Below are 18,018 nucleotides of genomic sequence, written 5' to 3'. Positions count from 1 at the left end.
CCAGTAAAGTCACAAAACTTGGCAACAAGAAGCAAAAGTGGACACAAACAGTGTCTCTTGCAGAAGCTACAATTCAGGCACCATGGCATTCAGCTCTGTGGCCTGAATGTGGCTCCGTTGGCCCTGGGATCTGCCCTGCTCCCAGTACTCGGCTCATTCCTGAGCCATCAGGAGCCCTTGCTTGTAGAAGAAGTCCCACTCTACATTACATGACGACTTGTTCTCAAATCTGATTCTCAACAGCACCTCGTCTAGATAGGGTTAATGAAAACCCTGGCTGGTAATTACTGTATTAGGTGAAGAACCTCCACGAGACTCGCATTTCTTGGAAGAACTGGGCTTTTTGGTGTCAAAACCCAGCACTAAAAGCACTTCCTGGAGCGTGGTTTCTCCCACAGCAGGAGCCGCAGCCCCGGGTTCCCCGCAGAGCCGCTTCCTGGGGAACTCCAGCTTCCCGTTTGGGCACAGTCGCTTTCCAGAAGTACAGATCTGAGCCTGAGCTGCAGATAACATTGTGTCTGCTGGAACATCCAAACGCTGTGACGTCTGAGGGAACCCCTTGGGTAAGCCCAGCTGCAACCTGCATCCACGGAAATCATCCCCACACCAGCATGGACGTTTGGCATGGGCAGTCCCCCCCAGCGACCCTCTGGGGCGATGGGCTCTGCCGGTTTGGAGTTCTCGTGAGCAAAGCTGTCCATGTTTAACCTTCCCAGGCAGAGTTTTAGATTAAGTTCGCATATACCAAGAAAGCGGAGTGTACAATTTGCTCCCCTGTTTGACATAATCATAGGCTGTCCCGGCGCCTGGAACAATTTAATGAATACCTTAGGACGGGTTTTGCTGTCAGATCATAATACCACCTTTCACAAAAGCTCTTGCCACTGTCACCATCGCTGCGTCTGACACTGTGACAATGTGAAGAACCCCCAGAGCTCTAGGTAGCGGTGCAATGATAGGATGAATGTATTTATTCAACCTGCATCAACCTGCAATAACTATGCAGAGGAACATCCTCTCTGATGCCCATTCTTTGGCCACAATTTTAGGATAAAGACTGGGGAAAGGTATTTCATTACTCCCACTACACCAAAGGCACACTGTGAGCCTCTGTTATGTTTACGCATTGCTAAAGCTCTGGTGATGCCATTGCATTCCTCTAATAAACCACAGGGGTTTCACAAGAAGGTTGCAGTGCAACCTTGAGAAAAAGGAAGAAGATGAGTTGAGCCACAGAGACAGGAAGGATCGTGCTGTCATCAAACCCAGACTGCCTCCAACAGCACTTTTTTTCCCTCACCGGTCTGAGAGCCCAGAAAACCGGAGTGACATTTTGGGTTTTCAGTGAAGCCCATGCTGCTGGGAAGCGCTTTGAAACTCGCTCCAGTTTTGGAACGTCTTGAGGTGACAGGCCAAGACCTCTGAGATGTGCCAAAAGGAAGAGCTCAGAAAACACATCTGCATGAGACGTGAGGAAGGGTGCACAAGGGGCTGATGGCAAAACCATGCTCCCCGACACCCGGACACCCCTGTCATGACGTGCTAAAAAGACACTGATCCTTGGGCCTTTATATGGAGAAATCCGGGGCTGACTCTTGGGCTGCAGGGACATTGCAGAGGGTGCTTTGCAGAGCTGTGTGGCGGCCGGGCCGGGGAATTCCCCGGTGCAGGGAAACCCTTGAGCAGAGCCCAGAGCTGCCAGGGCTCCCAGGGGGGCTGCTGCCCTCCCCTCCCCTGCCCCAGGCAACAGCCCTGCTCGCAGCAGCACCCCTCGGGCACTACCAAAGCCCCAGGCGTCTCTCAAGGACACCACAGGACCACGCTGAGTAGAGGTGGAAACCAAACCCTGAGGCGGACAAGCCTTGTCTGCAGCCTCGGCCTTTTCTCCTGCCTCCTCCCTGCACGGGTGCAGCTAGGATTTTCACTGCTTGGGTAGATCTCCAGCCTCACTAGAGTCGATCATTCCAGCTGGTTTTAGCCATTCCTCTTGCTTCCTTTCAGCTAGCGATGACTTCTGCAGCCGCCCGAGTAACACGCAGGTGTTTTTTTTTTGGTGTGAATTATTTTGGGCTTTTGGGGGACTTGACTTAACTGAATCAACACAGCATCACTCCTACAAGTACTTCCCCAGAGCGTGTGTCCGGATAATACTCTGCCCTGATGGAGCAGGCTGGACCGCTCGACAGCTTCACCGTCTGACAGCTGAAACAGGAGAGGGTCTGAATTGATTTCAAGCCTTGTTTTAGAGCATTTAGTCCTTCGCCACGGCACCATACACTTGCAAAAAATATCTCTGTTCTGTTTTCATACAGAAATCTAAAACTTCCTTGCCGCCGAAAAGCAACTTTATTTAAGTACTCTGGACCACACCAAGGTATTCCAGTGGCAGGAATACTAAGATACCTGTGTTGGAAAGGCTATACCAGCAATGGTAAATTAGCTCACACTACGTGTTAAGATTACCCTCCTTCCTTGGTATTTGGAGGTGGGAGGATTTGCGTGTGAGGGGAGGACAGTTAAAGCAAACGGTGAATATGAGGCATATGAAAGCAGAGAGAGTAAACCAAGTGAGAATGACCCAATTTTCTACTGATTTGTTCAATGAGTTACTGCAAGTAATTTTTTTCTTCTGCTATTTATGGGGTTTCCCTCTTCTAAATGTTACCACGGTCACTGTGGTGTAACATTGATTTGTTTATGTAACCCCTGAGTTGCACATATAGACCCAGATGTTATTTCAGAACGACTACACTTGGGGAAGATTTTCTAAAACCGTACATTAAAACTTCATGGAACAGTGATTTTTTACCATAACACTAACGGGCCCTCCTTCAGAGAAGGGCACAACAGTAACTGTCCTACCATGAACAGACGGTTGCTCAGCCTTGCTGATGCTCTGCTCTGGTCCCCTTGAATCCGCAATTAGGCTTCAGCTTTGTAACACACTTGTTTTAACTGTATGTTCCATTGCTTCTCTTCATACCATGCACCAGAAAAAGAAATTGATGGGCTTGGTTTAATATTGGATTTAATTAAGATAAACCTAAAAGATTAGGAGTGCAAGAGCATAGTGGAAAGTGTAAAACAGTATGTATTTATTGCATTTAGTCCAAATATTAGTTAACCTCCAAAAAAAAAAAAAAATCTGCATTTTCTCCTACAGCTTATTTTGTGGCTTAAAATTGGTAAAAGACCAAACCTCTATGAGTATTTACTTTACAGTAGCAACATAACTTCTTTGTAGCCTAATATAGCATATGCAAAATACTACTCGAATCCCCAAAGGGTATTAAAACTCTGGGCATGAGATGTCCAGAAATTTAACTATGTCTCAGACCATGTTAACTTTTTTTCTACAACATAAAGCAGAGTACATTTTACAGAAACTCACATCATGAATGAAGCTGTCCCCCATGAAGTGTTTGTTGGTTGATATTACTAACAATGAAGTAAAAATACTTGTAAATGTATTTTAGGCTTAACAGATTGACTGATTCACAGTCCTGGGGAACCTCACCTGTTCTGTCTGAGTGGAAAGCTGAGGGCAAACATTTATCACAACCCAACAGAGTGTATTCTGACTTCAAGTTGTATTTAAAAAAATAAAAATAAAAAAAGACCTTTTGTACTTGTTGGTTACAGAGAGCAACAGCCACGAACAAGAATATTTTTCCACTTTTGGTGCTTCATGTGCTTTCAAAGCTCAGCAGAGACCTTTGATAAAATGTTTCTTTTTACCAGTAACTTCATTATATTGGAAGTAAACATTAAAATGGTAAATATTGTAACTTTTATGTCATATTTCAGCTTCCACATCTTGCCTGCTTGGACACTGAACAAAATCCGACTACTTTCCTGAAGGTAAAAGTAAATTCACTGGTATTTCCCCCATAGAGCTTCCTTTTACAGGAACAGCATCAGCAAGATCTCAAAATGCTTCTAAAGCTACTCTTTAACTTTAGGGAGGAAAAGAGGACTAAAGAGTAAGACAGCAGTACTTCTGTAAGCAACAATAAGCCAAATATAGTAAAATTTTACTGTACAGAATACTGTGATATACACAGTATAAATTATTCTTCATTTGGCCTCATGACTCTTGGATTTTTTTTGTAGCTTGTAGTGACAATTTAACAGCATCATTACATACACGTGCTATTGCTACAATAGGTTTGGACCTCCTGTAATACTAGCACTCTTGCCAACCTCCCCTGCCTCCTAGTAGCAAACTTTTAAGGAATATTGAAGAGCAGATAATTTCTTTCCTTTACAATTCCCTTTAAATATTGACACAGAGGCTGGCACTATCACAGCACTTCTTGCTGTAATACAGTGGCAAAATGCAGTGATGCAAATCAGTCAAACTATCATCAAAGTAATCTAAAATACCTTACATGAAGCGTGGATGTAACAGTCATTAACAGTTCAGCACTCATCTGGTACTGGATGGACTGTAAAGCTAGAAAGAAATAATTTCCCAAGTGCTATTTTACTGCACTACGAACTTGCACCGAGTCAGACTGTATGTGTTTTTTAACATCCCATACACACACAAACACTTTGGTCTCCTAACTGATTTGAAGAGTTGGATTGCATTCCTTATGGGGGCAAAAAAAAAATCCTCTTATTTGGTTATTCTACACAGTTATTCTATAGAGTTTTGTCTGTCAGCACTAATGCATGGTTTAGTGCTTAATCTCTGCTGCCTTCAGCATCCTGCTGCACTCCAAGCAGAGGAAAAGCAGCACTAATTTACTGTCTTAGAAACTACATTCCTACACCCTTACCTTGAAAACAGACTCAAAATTGATCTTGGGTACTTACTGTAGGCGCATTTCAGTGAGAGCGCCATATCCATACCCCTCTCACCTGCCTCCATTTCTGCTTGGAGAAAGAAGTACCAAAAGCCACTCTTTCCCCCTAAACCCCGAGTGGGAGCAGAGAGCCCTCACCAGGGAGAGCTGGGGTCCCTCTGCCCTCCCCAAAGCTTGTGCAAGGATCCAAAAGGCCTCAAAAGAGGGGGGACACATACTCCTCCGGTTACCGAGACAAACCTCCAGTCAGAAGGTTTCTTCAAAATATTTTTGTTACAAAGAGGCTAGCAAGGAGGAAAAAAATAAAATAAGTAACAAAACCCAGGGTGTAGAGCCCTGCTGCCAGCCACAAACGTGCCCTGCTCTCTCCCTGTGCTGCAACAAGCCAGAGTACTCCCTGTAAGAAACGTGTGGACCTTCATCCTACCAAGAAAAAGTGAAAAGGTTTCCCAGTGAGCACCGAGCCAGAGAGGTGAACTGCAGTTAACCTCTGGTGGTGTACCTGACCTTCTCGTTCCACCTGATGTTCAGATGCTTTTGTTTCTCAAGCACAGACAGCAGTTCTTGACACACGATTCCTTTCAGGCTATTCTTTTTGACCCTCTGAATGCTCAAAACTGGAGCACGTACAGAAGTAGCACATGTGAGAGTTGCAAAGAAATCCTGAACTCCCTTTCAACAGGTTGGACTTGAACCTTGCGAGACTGCATTTTATAAAGAACTTTTTTTCCTACATTCACAGCCTCTCTACATTTACAATTTTATCAAAATTATTATAAAACATTTATTGACAGTAGCAATAAACAAAAAAAATTTCTGTAAACAGAAATTAAAGCGGAAAATGGCTTTAAGTCATTTTTGACCAGCCAGCTGTACAAAAGCTTAAGCAAAGCAGCAGTCAGGGAGGTTGGGTTTGGAAGAATCCACACAGAGTTCAGATGTCATTCCTTATTAGATCACCAAAATAAGCTGTTATTGTCTTCAGTTTGTTATTGAGAAAATTTTGTTCTATTTCAACTTTTCCTCCTGGCCCTGCTAAGGAAGCCACCTGAAAAACAAAGAACAAAAAGCAAATCAATCAATGCACAGGAAAAGAGGCAAGACCCCAATGCTTTTATTCACATGAAATATCTAGTAAACCACATCTTTGGCTCTGTTAACACCGGTGACAATATTCCTTGTCACCTAATGCCTCTGCTCCTCTTTCAGTGTCTCCTTTTACTCACAGAAGTGGTTTGTGGCTTTCTTGTGACTGAAAAATTCCCCTCGCCCCAAGCCATGAAAATAAGAGGACTTCAGAACTAGAGATAAATAGTCATCGTCTCCCATGCTGTGCTGAGGCAAGAGACGCTAGACTCTGGTTTGCAGGGTACTTGGCATCTGAGACACCCAGTTGTGGCAAAACGCAAGCTGTTTTGAAAAAACTGCGTTTTGAAGGTGTCAAAATCCCAAGTTTTGGGGGAAGACTAAAACCCAATCCTGGAATTAGGAAGCATAAAGGTTGCACTGAAGGGGGGGTAGGCGGAGCGGGGAAAAACCGGAACAAAACCAAGCCCAAAACCTCAAACAGGCAGAGAAGCTCACAAAAATTAGTTATTTTGTTGTTGTTATTGCAACCAAAAAAAAATGCCGTTGTGTGCACTGGAGTCTCAGGCAGCGCTGGGGGTAAGGCTGCGGGCAGCTGAGTAACTGCAGGCAGGGAGAGCCCGTCAGGCAGCGCTGGTCCGGCTCTCCTGTTTACGATCACTGGAGTGAGAATTTCACCGTTCACGCTCTGTTGACTGAGGCTGGTGCACACCTTTAATGCTTAATGATTACAGACAGACAACATTTTGCAGTGGACTCTGCATTTTGGACTGCAGCACGCAATACTCTCTCCTCTCCTGTTCCTACTCATGATGCTAGTAAGACAACAGCCATACAGGCTAATGATTTCTCACCAGGACAGACTGCACAGACAGAAGGAAGAGAAGAACACCAAACCTGGGCGCTGACTGCTTCCCCCCCATCGTGGGCCCTGAGGACCTGTGCTGCGGTGGGGGGTCCCTGCTCCACAGCCAGTTCTGCCCTGTTGCTGCTGTTTTCCCTGCCTGCTGCAGGGAAACTATTTCTATAGTTCCCTATGCAGGGAAACTTCCCAGGCAGATATAAAGTAATCAAGGTCTACAAGCCTGCAGCAGATTTTAACTGATCTTTAGACCAAGAAGTCTGTGATGTTAGCAGCTGAAACTTAAAGTTCAGGTTGCATTATTAACACTTCTAGACTCCTTTGAGACTTGACCCTGTAGCACAGGTTTAAATATAAACATGCTGAACTTCCTCTTTTTTACTGTAAGTAAAAAAACCAGCCCACTATCAAGAGGAAATAACAGATTAATCTAAATTATACTTTGAAACTTTATTGACTTGGCCAGAAAATTACCAAACTTATTCTGGTGGTTCCCCCCCCCTTTTAATTTTTTTTGTTTCTGCAGACAAAAACAAAAGCGCAAGCAGTTTCTTCATCTTTCAATTTAATGGTAATAGGAAAAAAATCTCCACGTTCTTGTCAGAGGAACCTGCCACAAGTAAAAAAGCAGAAGCTGGCTGACTTATAAATAGCACAAGAATCTGAAATTGGCAAGTGATCAGGAATGTTAATTTCACAACTTATCTTTTCTTACTTGAAATCCTAAAAGCAGTTAACATTGTGAAGCGATCCACATTTTTTTTCTAGGAAGATGTTAAGTTTGTACTTCTAATTTATTACAAAGAAAAGCTGGAATGTCCCTTCCAAAAAGCATTAGAGGCTTTGCACTTTATAGCTAATGTTGTTTAAGTATTCTAAAATATTAATTAGATTACTCAACTTAATACAAGAATACTGAAATTATTGTCTCGAGGTTACGTACTCCCACTTTCAAGGCACAATTTGTGTCACTAGCATATCTAAGTATGACTAATGCATTGATAATATACACAAGTGTTTACTAAATCTTTCTCTTAGAAGACCAAGTAAAGCAAAATGCTTCATTGGCAACACAGGCAAATGCTGCTTCTCCGCTGAGGGGTGGTGTCCACCCGAGAAGTCACACACGCTGTGTGTCTAGTCTCTAAGTGTTAAATGCAGGGTAACTAAGACTAATTTCAAATGACTGCTGACAGTATTTGATAAACCCAAAGGTGACAAAAATCCAAATAAGCACATGGGCGTAAGCTCCGCAGGGACAGATCCGGCACCGCACGCTCCTCAATCCACCCTGATATTCAGGGGAGAGAAACACAAATCCTCTGTGATGATGCTTATTTGTGAATTGCTGGAGGTTGCAAATTTAATTACATAGGAGTTGCCAAGTTTTCTTCGGAAGGGCTCATTCAACCCTGACAGCGTAACGAGGGAAAGCTGCCACCCACCAAGCTTCAGAAAGGTGCCAGCTTGGCAGAAGGATGCCCTCTAAAAATAACAGCAGACTGAGGAATCATGCTTTGAGAAAAACAAAGGTGCTCACCTATTTTTAGAAATACCAACATGCATCTCCTGTTTTTGCAGTGAACTACAACGGTGAGTACAGAAAGGCTTCTTAATTTCTTTTAAAAATTGGACTAGTCCAAAATTAATTTTGCATTTTCCTGTGCAAATACAACGATTCCCTGCTGGCAACTCTCCTCATCCTGGTTTGTTCTTTAGCCCAAACCCACGTACTCGGGGGGGCAGATATTGCCTCCTTTGCTGCGCTGAGTAATTCTGCACATGCCACACGCCTCCCTGGGCAGAGGCAAAGGATGAAGCTTCAGTTAACGCCTCCCTGCATCCCTCTCACCTGGATGCTTCATCCTTCCGTTCAGCGACTGCTGATGGAAAAAGGCCACAGCTACAGGCACAGCCACGGAGCATTAAAATAGTAGCCAGCAGGTTTGGTCTCAAGTTTAAAATAGGAGACATAAGAAAAGAAATATGAAAAGGGAAACAAACATGGAAGATTACATCAAGGGCACAAGCTGCTTAAGGTGCAAACTTGCTTTATACTGTTCAGGTGTACTTTTGCACTCGAAGGTTTTCCTGCTGGCCTTGCAGGGTTGTTTTTAATAAGACTGGAATTCCTTTAGTAAAGTAACTTCCTATCTGTTCCAGCCACCAACTACAGTCACTGGGGGTAAAAAGCTCTATCGTCATTTTTTCCCTCCTCCAAGAAACTTTTCTAGGGTATGAGAAATATAAGCTTTTTGGCTTAATAGGCAGTCACACAAGGACACTGTGATTAATTTCATTTTATAGAACACTAGTAAAAAGAGGACACCCCCAACCACCCTATAGGCTAGGGGAAAAAAAAAAAATTCCAACCCACTAGAAAAAAAAAGGCAATGGTATTCTTTACACTGAACATAATAAAACAAAATGCTGTCAGGCAGCATTTTTCAAAATGTACATGTCTGCAGGTGAATTATGCCACTGCCACGGTGGTGCTGCCACCCTTTGACAGACTAGAGGGTTTGGTTTTTTTTTTGTTTTAAACTTGAGGTGGGCAAACTACAACTCAGTATTCAAATGCTACAAGCTTTAGGAAGTCTGAAGTCCAGAAGTGCCATGCTGGCTTGGTGTATGCTGGGGGTATCTTCTGACTTTATCTTTTATCAAGGACAGAGAACAGATGTGAGTTTAAAGTGCGCTGCTTAAAAGTTGCCATTACTAACATGATAGTCACAGCTGAAGTGTACACAATTACCTTCACTTAGAATGATCAGCCTGCAAAACACATCAACCCATAGACCTTTATCTGCCAACTCCCCTAGTACCCAAGCGTCTTAAAAATACAATCAAATTAATCTTGATTCGAGTTCATCTCCTGGCCTCTCACTCCCTGCTTTGCTCATTGTTATATTCACTCCTAAATAAACATGATGTTGCTTGGCAGGTCCCATTTGGCTAGGTCTCCAGTCTAAAATCACAGCTAAATGAAGGGGGCCAGCTGTAGCTTTATTAGCCAGCCTCCCATCAAATTTCTTAATTCACAGAGGTTACCATATATTCTTTTATTAAACTGATCTCTCTGGTATGATTTTCTGTTCTCTGAATGCCACCAGATAGAATAAAAATAAATAAATAAATAAATGAGTTTTACCCATCTTTAGACTCCCTTCATTGACCAGTCATTTGTAACAACTGGACTTTTAAAACCAGAAACACAGCAAACATCTTCCCATCCAGGCACTAGACTTGGAGACAGTACAAGGCTTCGGTGCCTAACTCTAGATTCTCTCAAAGTGGATGACAAGGTGGGAACAAAGGCAAGAAAAAAAGAAATGTACCTGCATGATGCATATTCTTTCTATGACTATCAGGGTCAAGAGCACTTTGCTTAATTCTGGGCTCAGGGAATCACTCTACACACTAGACAAGGACCAAAAGGTAATTTGTATCTTCCGGCAGCATTTGGAATATAAGCCAGGTCTGAGACACCAACTTTTAGGACAGCAAAAGTTCCAACAACAATGAAGTTTCTCTAAATTAGGCATAGCTATCACAAACAACAAAACCCCAAACACTCGCCTCCAAAACCCCCAAAACCCCAAACCCAGGAATCTATCCAATTTATAAAGTTTTACACCAGTCATCAAATCTTCAAACAGTAAAGATGCACACAAAGTTTTCAATGCAGAAACAGGAAGAGGTCTGAAAAGTGACTGGGTAGAAAAAAACCCAACCAAACAAACCAAAATTATCAACAGTGCATAAAGACTAACGTAAAACTTTCCCTGCCTCTCAGCCTGCTTCAGTTTTTAAAAACATAGTATCTTGAGTGAATAAAAGCAGCCCTTAAGATCTTCCTAGTGGGGACTGTGTTACAAACCTATACAACACCAAGCACGCTGCCGGTAGGTCAGCTCATGACGGATGGAACTACAACTAGCTGGTAACAAATAAATCACTAGCTAGATTAAGTGGAGAGAGGCTGCCAATTTGCCTTACAATCTCAGTTTATATAGTTCCAGTCAACCAGTAGGAATCACAGGGGAGAATACCATAAATAATATAGATAGAAGAGCATATGCCTGTGAACACCTTGCTAGTCCACAGCATTTATCACTTCCCACCACCCAGCTGCTTTCATGCAGCACATCCTCCCAATGCCGCTGCTGTTGCATCCTCAGGTAGTACACCCGCTGTCCTGTGCTCCTCCAGTGGACCCATGCTCCTCAAAAGCTGGATCAGCTCCCCCTCTCAGCAAGGTTCAAAGAATACAGACATATTTGAAAACTTTCATCCATCAGAGTGATGCGTTGATGGAGAACGTAGGCTGCAGTGCTACAGTCTTGACTAATGTTTGAAAAAAGAGAGTCTTGACTGAAAGTCAAAAGACAGAACTGAATGTTCCCTCGCACAGGCTGAAGTTAAAACCCTTGAGGTGCTCTCTGAAGTTTTAAGGACATGGAAAAACTCCTCCTGCAGACACCGAGCAGGAAGTAATCTGCAGCCATCTAAAAAAAACCCATCAACCTGACAATATTTTGCCTATCATGCCTTTCTGCTCATAATTTTAAACATGAGTATCTTGTTTGGTCTGTCAAATTTACAGAATTATGGTTGACATAGACAGCAATCAACAATTAACAGTTCTCTTAACCATAAATTTTATTAGGAATTTACTCTAATACTTTATGAAGTGTAAAATTTCATATATGGTTTGATGAAGAAATACTACTCAAAAATGGTTAAAAGAAAGAAGAATATTATTATTTGACATATATTACTCAAAAAGCAGCATTGCTCCTCTCCCTCTGTTACAGTGAATAAAACTACACTATTATTTATAAGGGTCAAAATTAGCTGGCTGAAAAAGGGGACATTTTGCAGCAGTTTAATAGCAACGCTAACAGGAAGAAAAGGTATTATTTTCAATAAATAAAATAGGTCCTGTTTTTGAAACTGGAACTATATTAACATTGGATTGTGAAGTAAACTCAAATTTTGAGAAGGAGCTGCTTTTTCAGTCATTCCACTTCTGAAAAAGTTCTTGACACTTTTGATTTTATTTTTTTTTTTAATTAGATCTCTTCTCATACCTCATACCACCAAGAAGCCTGCTAGTGCAAAAACTGTAGATCAAGTTAATAAGGTCCATGATATGACTTCACAACATGGTGGCTATAACTCTGAGCAGAGCCACAGTGCCATATCCCTCCTTGGGATCTATGTTTAAGCTTCAACTCACTTACACAGACAGAAAGGCTTCTGGGCACTGGCAAATCTTTCTCAAACTGCGTGTTTTTTTCTTTTGTCACAGGCTGGATCTTGGATAGACCAAACTTTTCTAACTCAGAAAGACAGCTCTCAAGTTGAATAATAATCAGGTATTTTACTCTCAGAATCATCTTCAATTAGCAAACTCACTCGTGTTCTCTCTTAAGAGAAGACCAATATTATTCTAATAGGTTTGCTCGCTCTGCTAGAAGGGTCATAAAGACTGAAATGTTATCTGAAAATTAGCCTCAATTATCCTGCTGTTTTGACATACTAACATGCGACCCAAAATTAAAACTTACACTACTGTACGCTCAGGATGTTAAATATGCAACATTTCCAGCAGCTAAAAATCAGTAAGACTTAAAGATAATCCCACAGCGAATAGACATATGTATAAGATTGCCTTTTTGCTAAAAGAAAAATCTGTTTCTGAATTAAATCACCATTTGTAAATCTGTACAATATGACTGTCTTCAAAGAACAGTGAAGAAGTTTAAGATAATCACTAAGGCACAATACAGGATCTGAGCAGTTAACCACCCATGGTCAGGATAAGTAATAACTCCCGATTTCTCAGTACTCCATCTCTCAAACTTGGCTAGGCTGGTAAAGATGCTGATGTGGTCATTTGTCTCACAACATACCAGGTCGCCAACATTTTAGGCTCATCAGTTTATTGGGGGGAACCATCGTGCAGCCTGACTCCATTCTGACCACAGTGAGAGAACAATACCTCAACAGCAGCACTCATACAGCTTACAAGAGTCAAGGGCATCTCTATGTTAGTACGTGAACACTTGGGAGGGTATGTTTTGGTATCTTGTGTTGCTGAGTACACCTTCTACAATGAGGTGAAAAGAAGCTGTCCTACCATTAGGAAGAAGATCCTACAGCAACAAATCCCAGGTTCCTCCTCCTTTGCTGCAAATATTAAGATACAGAAGTATTATCTGGTACAGAAAACAGTCTGTGCAAGAGATCGGGCTATTTGGGATGAGTCCTCGTTCCCGGGGTGAGTACACGCTTTCCACTCTGCACAATGAGGCAGAGCACAGCTTGCTAAATGCTTCATAAACAACATTTAATCGTTCTGTCTCAACAAGCTTGCTTCTCAAGTCACTTGTGGAGGTCTCCGTTACATTTTGCTGGAGTATTAAGACCTAAATATAGGATCTCCTGCAAATATCACCTTTCTTCTCCTTGATCTGGTAGAAATGAACCAGCCAAGAAGGGGAAGGATGCTGGGGAAGGTTGAGCATTCCTTGACTGCAGGTTCCCTGTTGCCGGTAGAGTCAATCAACAGCAGAACAAGGGGAAGAAATTTATTTTCATCCAAATTTTGCCAAGGCATGCATATTCACTTTCTCCCCCCCCCCCTTTTTTTTTAAAATAATATCAGCTTAAATTAGTACCATTAATTCTTCTCACGGAAGGCAAGAATAGTTTTCAGCTACCCAAGCATTTATCAAGTGTTTTCACTTGAATTTTGCAGGGCTATAATTTTGATTTAAATATGCAAACCTATTTGAAACAGTGATTTCTCTTTCCTACTTTGCAGGAATTCTAAGTAGGTCAAACTTTTTGTTTTGCTTTTCAAAAACACCACTGGCAGCCACAAGTTTAGCCCCCCAGAACTGAAGCGGTATTAATATGCCTCTGACTGGTAGTTTCTACAACTCCCCCTCTTTTTTTTTTTTCTTTTTTAAAGGGATCTTAAAAAAACGTAAAGAGAGACTCAGATGTAAAGATGCTGCAAAGAGATGGGTATCAACAAGGGTGTCACACATGCTACATAACAGGGACTATTAATAAAACAATGTATTTTTTATGTATGTGCACACACATAGACATAATAATTCCCGATTATTCCTTCACTAGAAAGAATATTTTGAAAGATTGATTCGACCTAAAAATGGACCTGTATACATTACAAATTTTGTAACAAGTACATGCTTGGAAACAAGGAGATTTGATGCAATTAGGGGAAATGTTTCACATTTCTTGTAAATGCACCAACCATATTCCACTGGTTCGCTGCTCCCTCTCGAGGCAGAAGTATAGAAGTTCATTTCTCCTTTTCCATCTAAACTCAGTGTATTTTATAAGGGAATTCAAAGACTCCCATCTCTCTCTACAAGACAAACTCTACACAGAAAAGGCTGTGCCTGCAGATGAAATAAGCACTGTTTTTGCAATAAAATCACGTGGAACAAGGCTGGATGTCTTGTCTACCAATAAGGCAATGAACACCAAGTCCTCTGACACACCTAAGTCAAGGTCAGCTACCACCTGCTTTCACACCAGCAGCAGGATCCCTATTCTGTGTTAGATAGCTAACTGTAAAAATAAGCACATATTTTTCACCAAATTTGCACCGCCTTAACTAAAGGTTAAACAGTATTTTTATTGTAAGGTTGCTTCTAACTGCTGGGCATTTATTTCCATTTCTGCTTGAGATCCACTGTCAAACAAGTAAACTTGCACTGATACACTGGCTTACAGTCAGTATAAACATCTTCATGGAGGTTTGCAATGGCAATTAAGTCAGCTTCTAAACCAACTTTAATTGACAAAGCACACCTCACTTGTAGATTCAAGCCAGTCAACGAGAGATGAGGCAAAGTCCTTAACAACTGCCACCTTGCATGTTAAGCATGTTAGGCCATTCTCCTATTCTAGGAGCCAAGTAATCTCTGAAAGCCTTACATATGTGTATGAGCATACAGAGTTAATTTTTGAGGACACAGAAGAGGCAAATCTTGCATGCCTGAGCAATGTCACCACAAATCAAACTTAGGTTTTTAAGTTTCCATTCAGATCTAAGGCATCAGATAATCTGTTCAGCAAATATTGCCTTATCCAAGTTAACTGGTTTTCAGGTATTAATCTCCTGCAAAAAATGTTTGAGATTTACTTCATCAAGCTTCTATAGGCCCCTAGAGTTTATGGACTACATTCACAAGCCAAGCTACATCACTACACCTTAGCAATGGTGTCCACAAGCCCTTGCCAAGGCAGTTGTTGCAGCACAAGCCGCCCTATCTGGTCCATGAGAAAAGTAAGATGATGAGAACTGTGGGGAAAACCATGAGCAAACTGAAAAGACAACTGTCTACACTAACCATTAAGGAACTTCAATGATAAATCTTTTTTTTCTGGAGATTCACAGCCCTGGAAGTGTCGTGGCAATGAATTCAGAAACTTCATTCTTAAATACAGCCAGAGATGATGGCAGCCGAAGCCATAACCAGGCTCAGATGGACCAGAGTATCCACCAAGGTCACGTTTGGGATGGTCATGTTTGACACAGCTCTGTCCACACAGGATTAAAACTAACTTTCTCTAAACAGTGGGCTAGATTCACGTTCTATTTCCCTGCTCACAGATCACCAACCTTTAGGTTTTTTTTTTCTTATGTTTTTTTTTCTTATACTGACAAAATCTCTAGAGAAAGGCATGAAGAGCTGATTTCTCTTCCCAGGGGTAGCCTGTAGCCTGGACGACTGAACTGAACCCAGGCCTCCAGCCACGTGCTTTTAACGACTAAGCTGTGACCACAAAGCGATGTTTTTAAGCAACAGCAGTTACTCCTCAGCCATTTGTGTAAAGGCAAACCTGTGGATGTACATCAAGGAACGCTGAGAGCACATCAACAACATTCAGAGCCAATCGGACCAAGATGTGGAGGTGGAAAAACACCTAACCCAAGCACATAGAGATGCTGAGCTCTTCTGTAGAAATAGGTAAAGGACTGTGGATAGTACTCTTAGATGGTCTCCTGGGAATGCAAGTGAAATGTATATGCCTTTGCCTATTTATGAATCCAGTAAAAAGTGCTCATGAGCAAAGTAGAAACCTGGTAAGGTCATTCTTCATCGTGGGAATGAAACATTTGATAAAATGCAGTGGTTAGAAGTTGGAATTAGAGAAACTCTGCCTAAAATTAAGGTCCCTGTTCAAAGATTCATAAGCCACTTTGACATTTTGCCAGCCTGAAATGCAAAACGCAGCTGAATCATCACCTGCCATGCAAAAGGTGCTGTGCATAGCGCGGGTTCATAGTGTGCTAATACTCAGGCCATGTGAATTTCAGCCTGTTTCTCAAGACAGCTGTTTGCCACCAACAATTCTGCAAGCCACCATGTGGCTTGAGACCTTGCCTGCTCTAAGTCAGACACAGGTTTTGGAAAAGCAGGAAATAATCGTGGGAAGTTCTGCAGCATGTTGCAGGTGAGAAGACCATCTCACTGCTCCCTTCTTTGCAAAAAGCTACAAGACATAATTAACATAGAAAATACACAGAGGAAACTAAACCAGACACTCAGGGGAATTGTTACAGTCATCTAATTACTTAAAAAAAAATTCTAACAAAACCCTCTAATACAAAAAATCCCACACCCGTGAAACAAATTATGTGTTTATCCAGTAACACACCTGGTCAATGTCAGCATTCCGAGGTAGAAAATACACAATATTGTTGGTGATCTTCCTGGAGAGCCTGAAAATTTCAAATGTAGAAGCCAGTAAAGGAAAAAATAAGAATAGGGAAGGAGAAGTTGCTTCATATTTATTTATTTTGAAAGTATGTCCCAAATTCAGTTATTATACAGTTAAATTATAGTTAGTCTTCTGGGTGTGTGAGTTAGATACTCTTCTGAAATGCAGAAATTAGTATTGTCTAAATGCATAAACTCTATTTCACCATTATTGCCCTAAAAAGTAGAAACCACACCCCCCGAAACCCTCACTTTTTAGGAAAATTTAACTGAACTACAGAGAAGTATTTGAGAAATCTGAATGTAGTTTATAGCTAGTACATTGGTTTGATATTTATTTTCTAATCCATTTCATGGAATCTCTCTCACACGTGCATACAAATATTTCCTTACTCTTACAAATATGGCTACATTTTAGCCAAAAAGGAAACAACTGAGATTATTCTGGGGGAAAAAAACCCACCACACTTCATATTTGATGAAACTATTATGCTAATACTTTCCCAGATGAATGAGTGCTCAATACCACTGTTAATAAGTTAGTACGGAATTTTATACATTAATTGAAAGGGTTAATATTTTGCTTGCACTCTTCTGTGATTTCCCAAGTCAGGTTCTATGACTGAGAACAGTCTAAGTAAGATACACCTTTTATAAATCAATTAAAAAGTGGAATTAATGCCAAAGTCATAGCTCTCATAATTAATTATTACCTATATACACCACATGGCTATTTGATTACTTCAGGGTATTTTAATAGAATAGTATAAAGGAGTTAAAACTGCTGAATTAATGCTTTAAGTTAAGAAGCTACTGCAATTCTCTAAAGGATTTTTTACTTTGAAGAATAACTTCATGACTTTTTTTTTTAAATAAAAAATTATAATAAAATCATATAATTTTCGGTGGCCAAAGTCATATAGCTGAGGTTGGGGGAGGAGGACTACACAAATGCGGCACATCTGGGACTTCAGCTGCTGGTCATATCATCCCCAGTCAGCCAACGGGGCACACAAAGTCCGTGTCAAGAGAGGGCGGAGAAGAAAGAGAGAAAACCACTCATAAGCGACTAAAAATCACAACAATGCTTAACTTTGAAAGGATATCCGTCTGGGCAAATCATGGTTTGGATATCAAAGATTTCGGCAGTGGCATAGTCAGGCCCCCCCCAGGGCGGGCTGAGGAACACAACATCTGCTTGCAGGTCGGCAGCCAGCACCATGAAGTCTCCGCACACAAATTCTATCTGATCTGCCACGCCGTACACCTCAGCGTTGTTGCGTGCAAGGCTGAGCTTCTCAGGATCGATATCAATAGCGATCACTGCAAATGAAAGAGAGTGCAAATGCACAGGTTAGCGTGAACTGCGAATGCCACCTGACCATCAAAAGGACATTTCAGAAGGACGGTGTTCTTCTGTGGCCACCAGACACAAGTCACACCTATACTGTTGTGCGGTGAGTTACTACTTCAGTTTTGTAGGTCACGG

General features: G+C 41.6%; 1 protein-coding gene across 2 annotated transcripts in view; it reads right to left on the bottom strand.

Moving 5' to 3' along the window:
- Positions 1–3,073: 3,073 nt before the first annotated feature.
- The window catches only part of TGS1 (trimethylguanosine synthase 1), a 31,099-nt gene continuing 16,154 nt past the window's right edge, over positions 3,074–18,018 (bottom strand). For both annotated transcript variants that reach the window (XM_075023305.1, XM_075023306.1), the window contains exons 11-13: positions 17,636–17,852; positions 16,468–16,546; positions 3,074–5,859 (exon numbers count right to left, since the gene is read on the bottom strand). In XM_075023305.1, coding sequence (XP_074879406.1) covers positions 5,746–5,859; positions 16,468–16,546; positions 17,636–17,852 — 410 coding nt within the window. In that variant the 3' untranslated portion in view covers positions 3,074–5,745. The remainder of the gene's footprint in view (positions 5,860–16,467; positions 16,547–17,635; positions 17,853–18,018) is intronic.

Source organism: Buteo buteo, chromosome 3 (genome assembly GCF_964188355.1).
Source record: "Buteo buteo chromosome 3, bButBut1.hap1.1, whole genome shotgun sequence".
Lineage (NCBI taxonomy): Eukaryota > Metazoa > Chordata > Aves > Accipitriformes > Accipitridae > Buteo > Buteo buteo.
The sequence above is the reverse complement of the archived record's forward strand: the minus strand, read 5'-3'. Positions and strand labels throughout refer to the sequence as shown.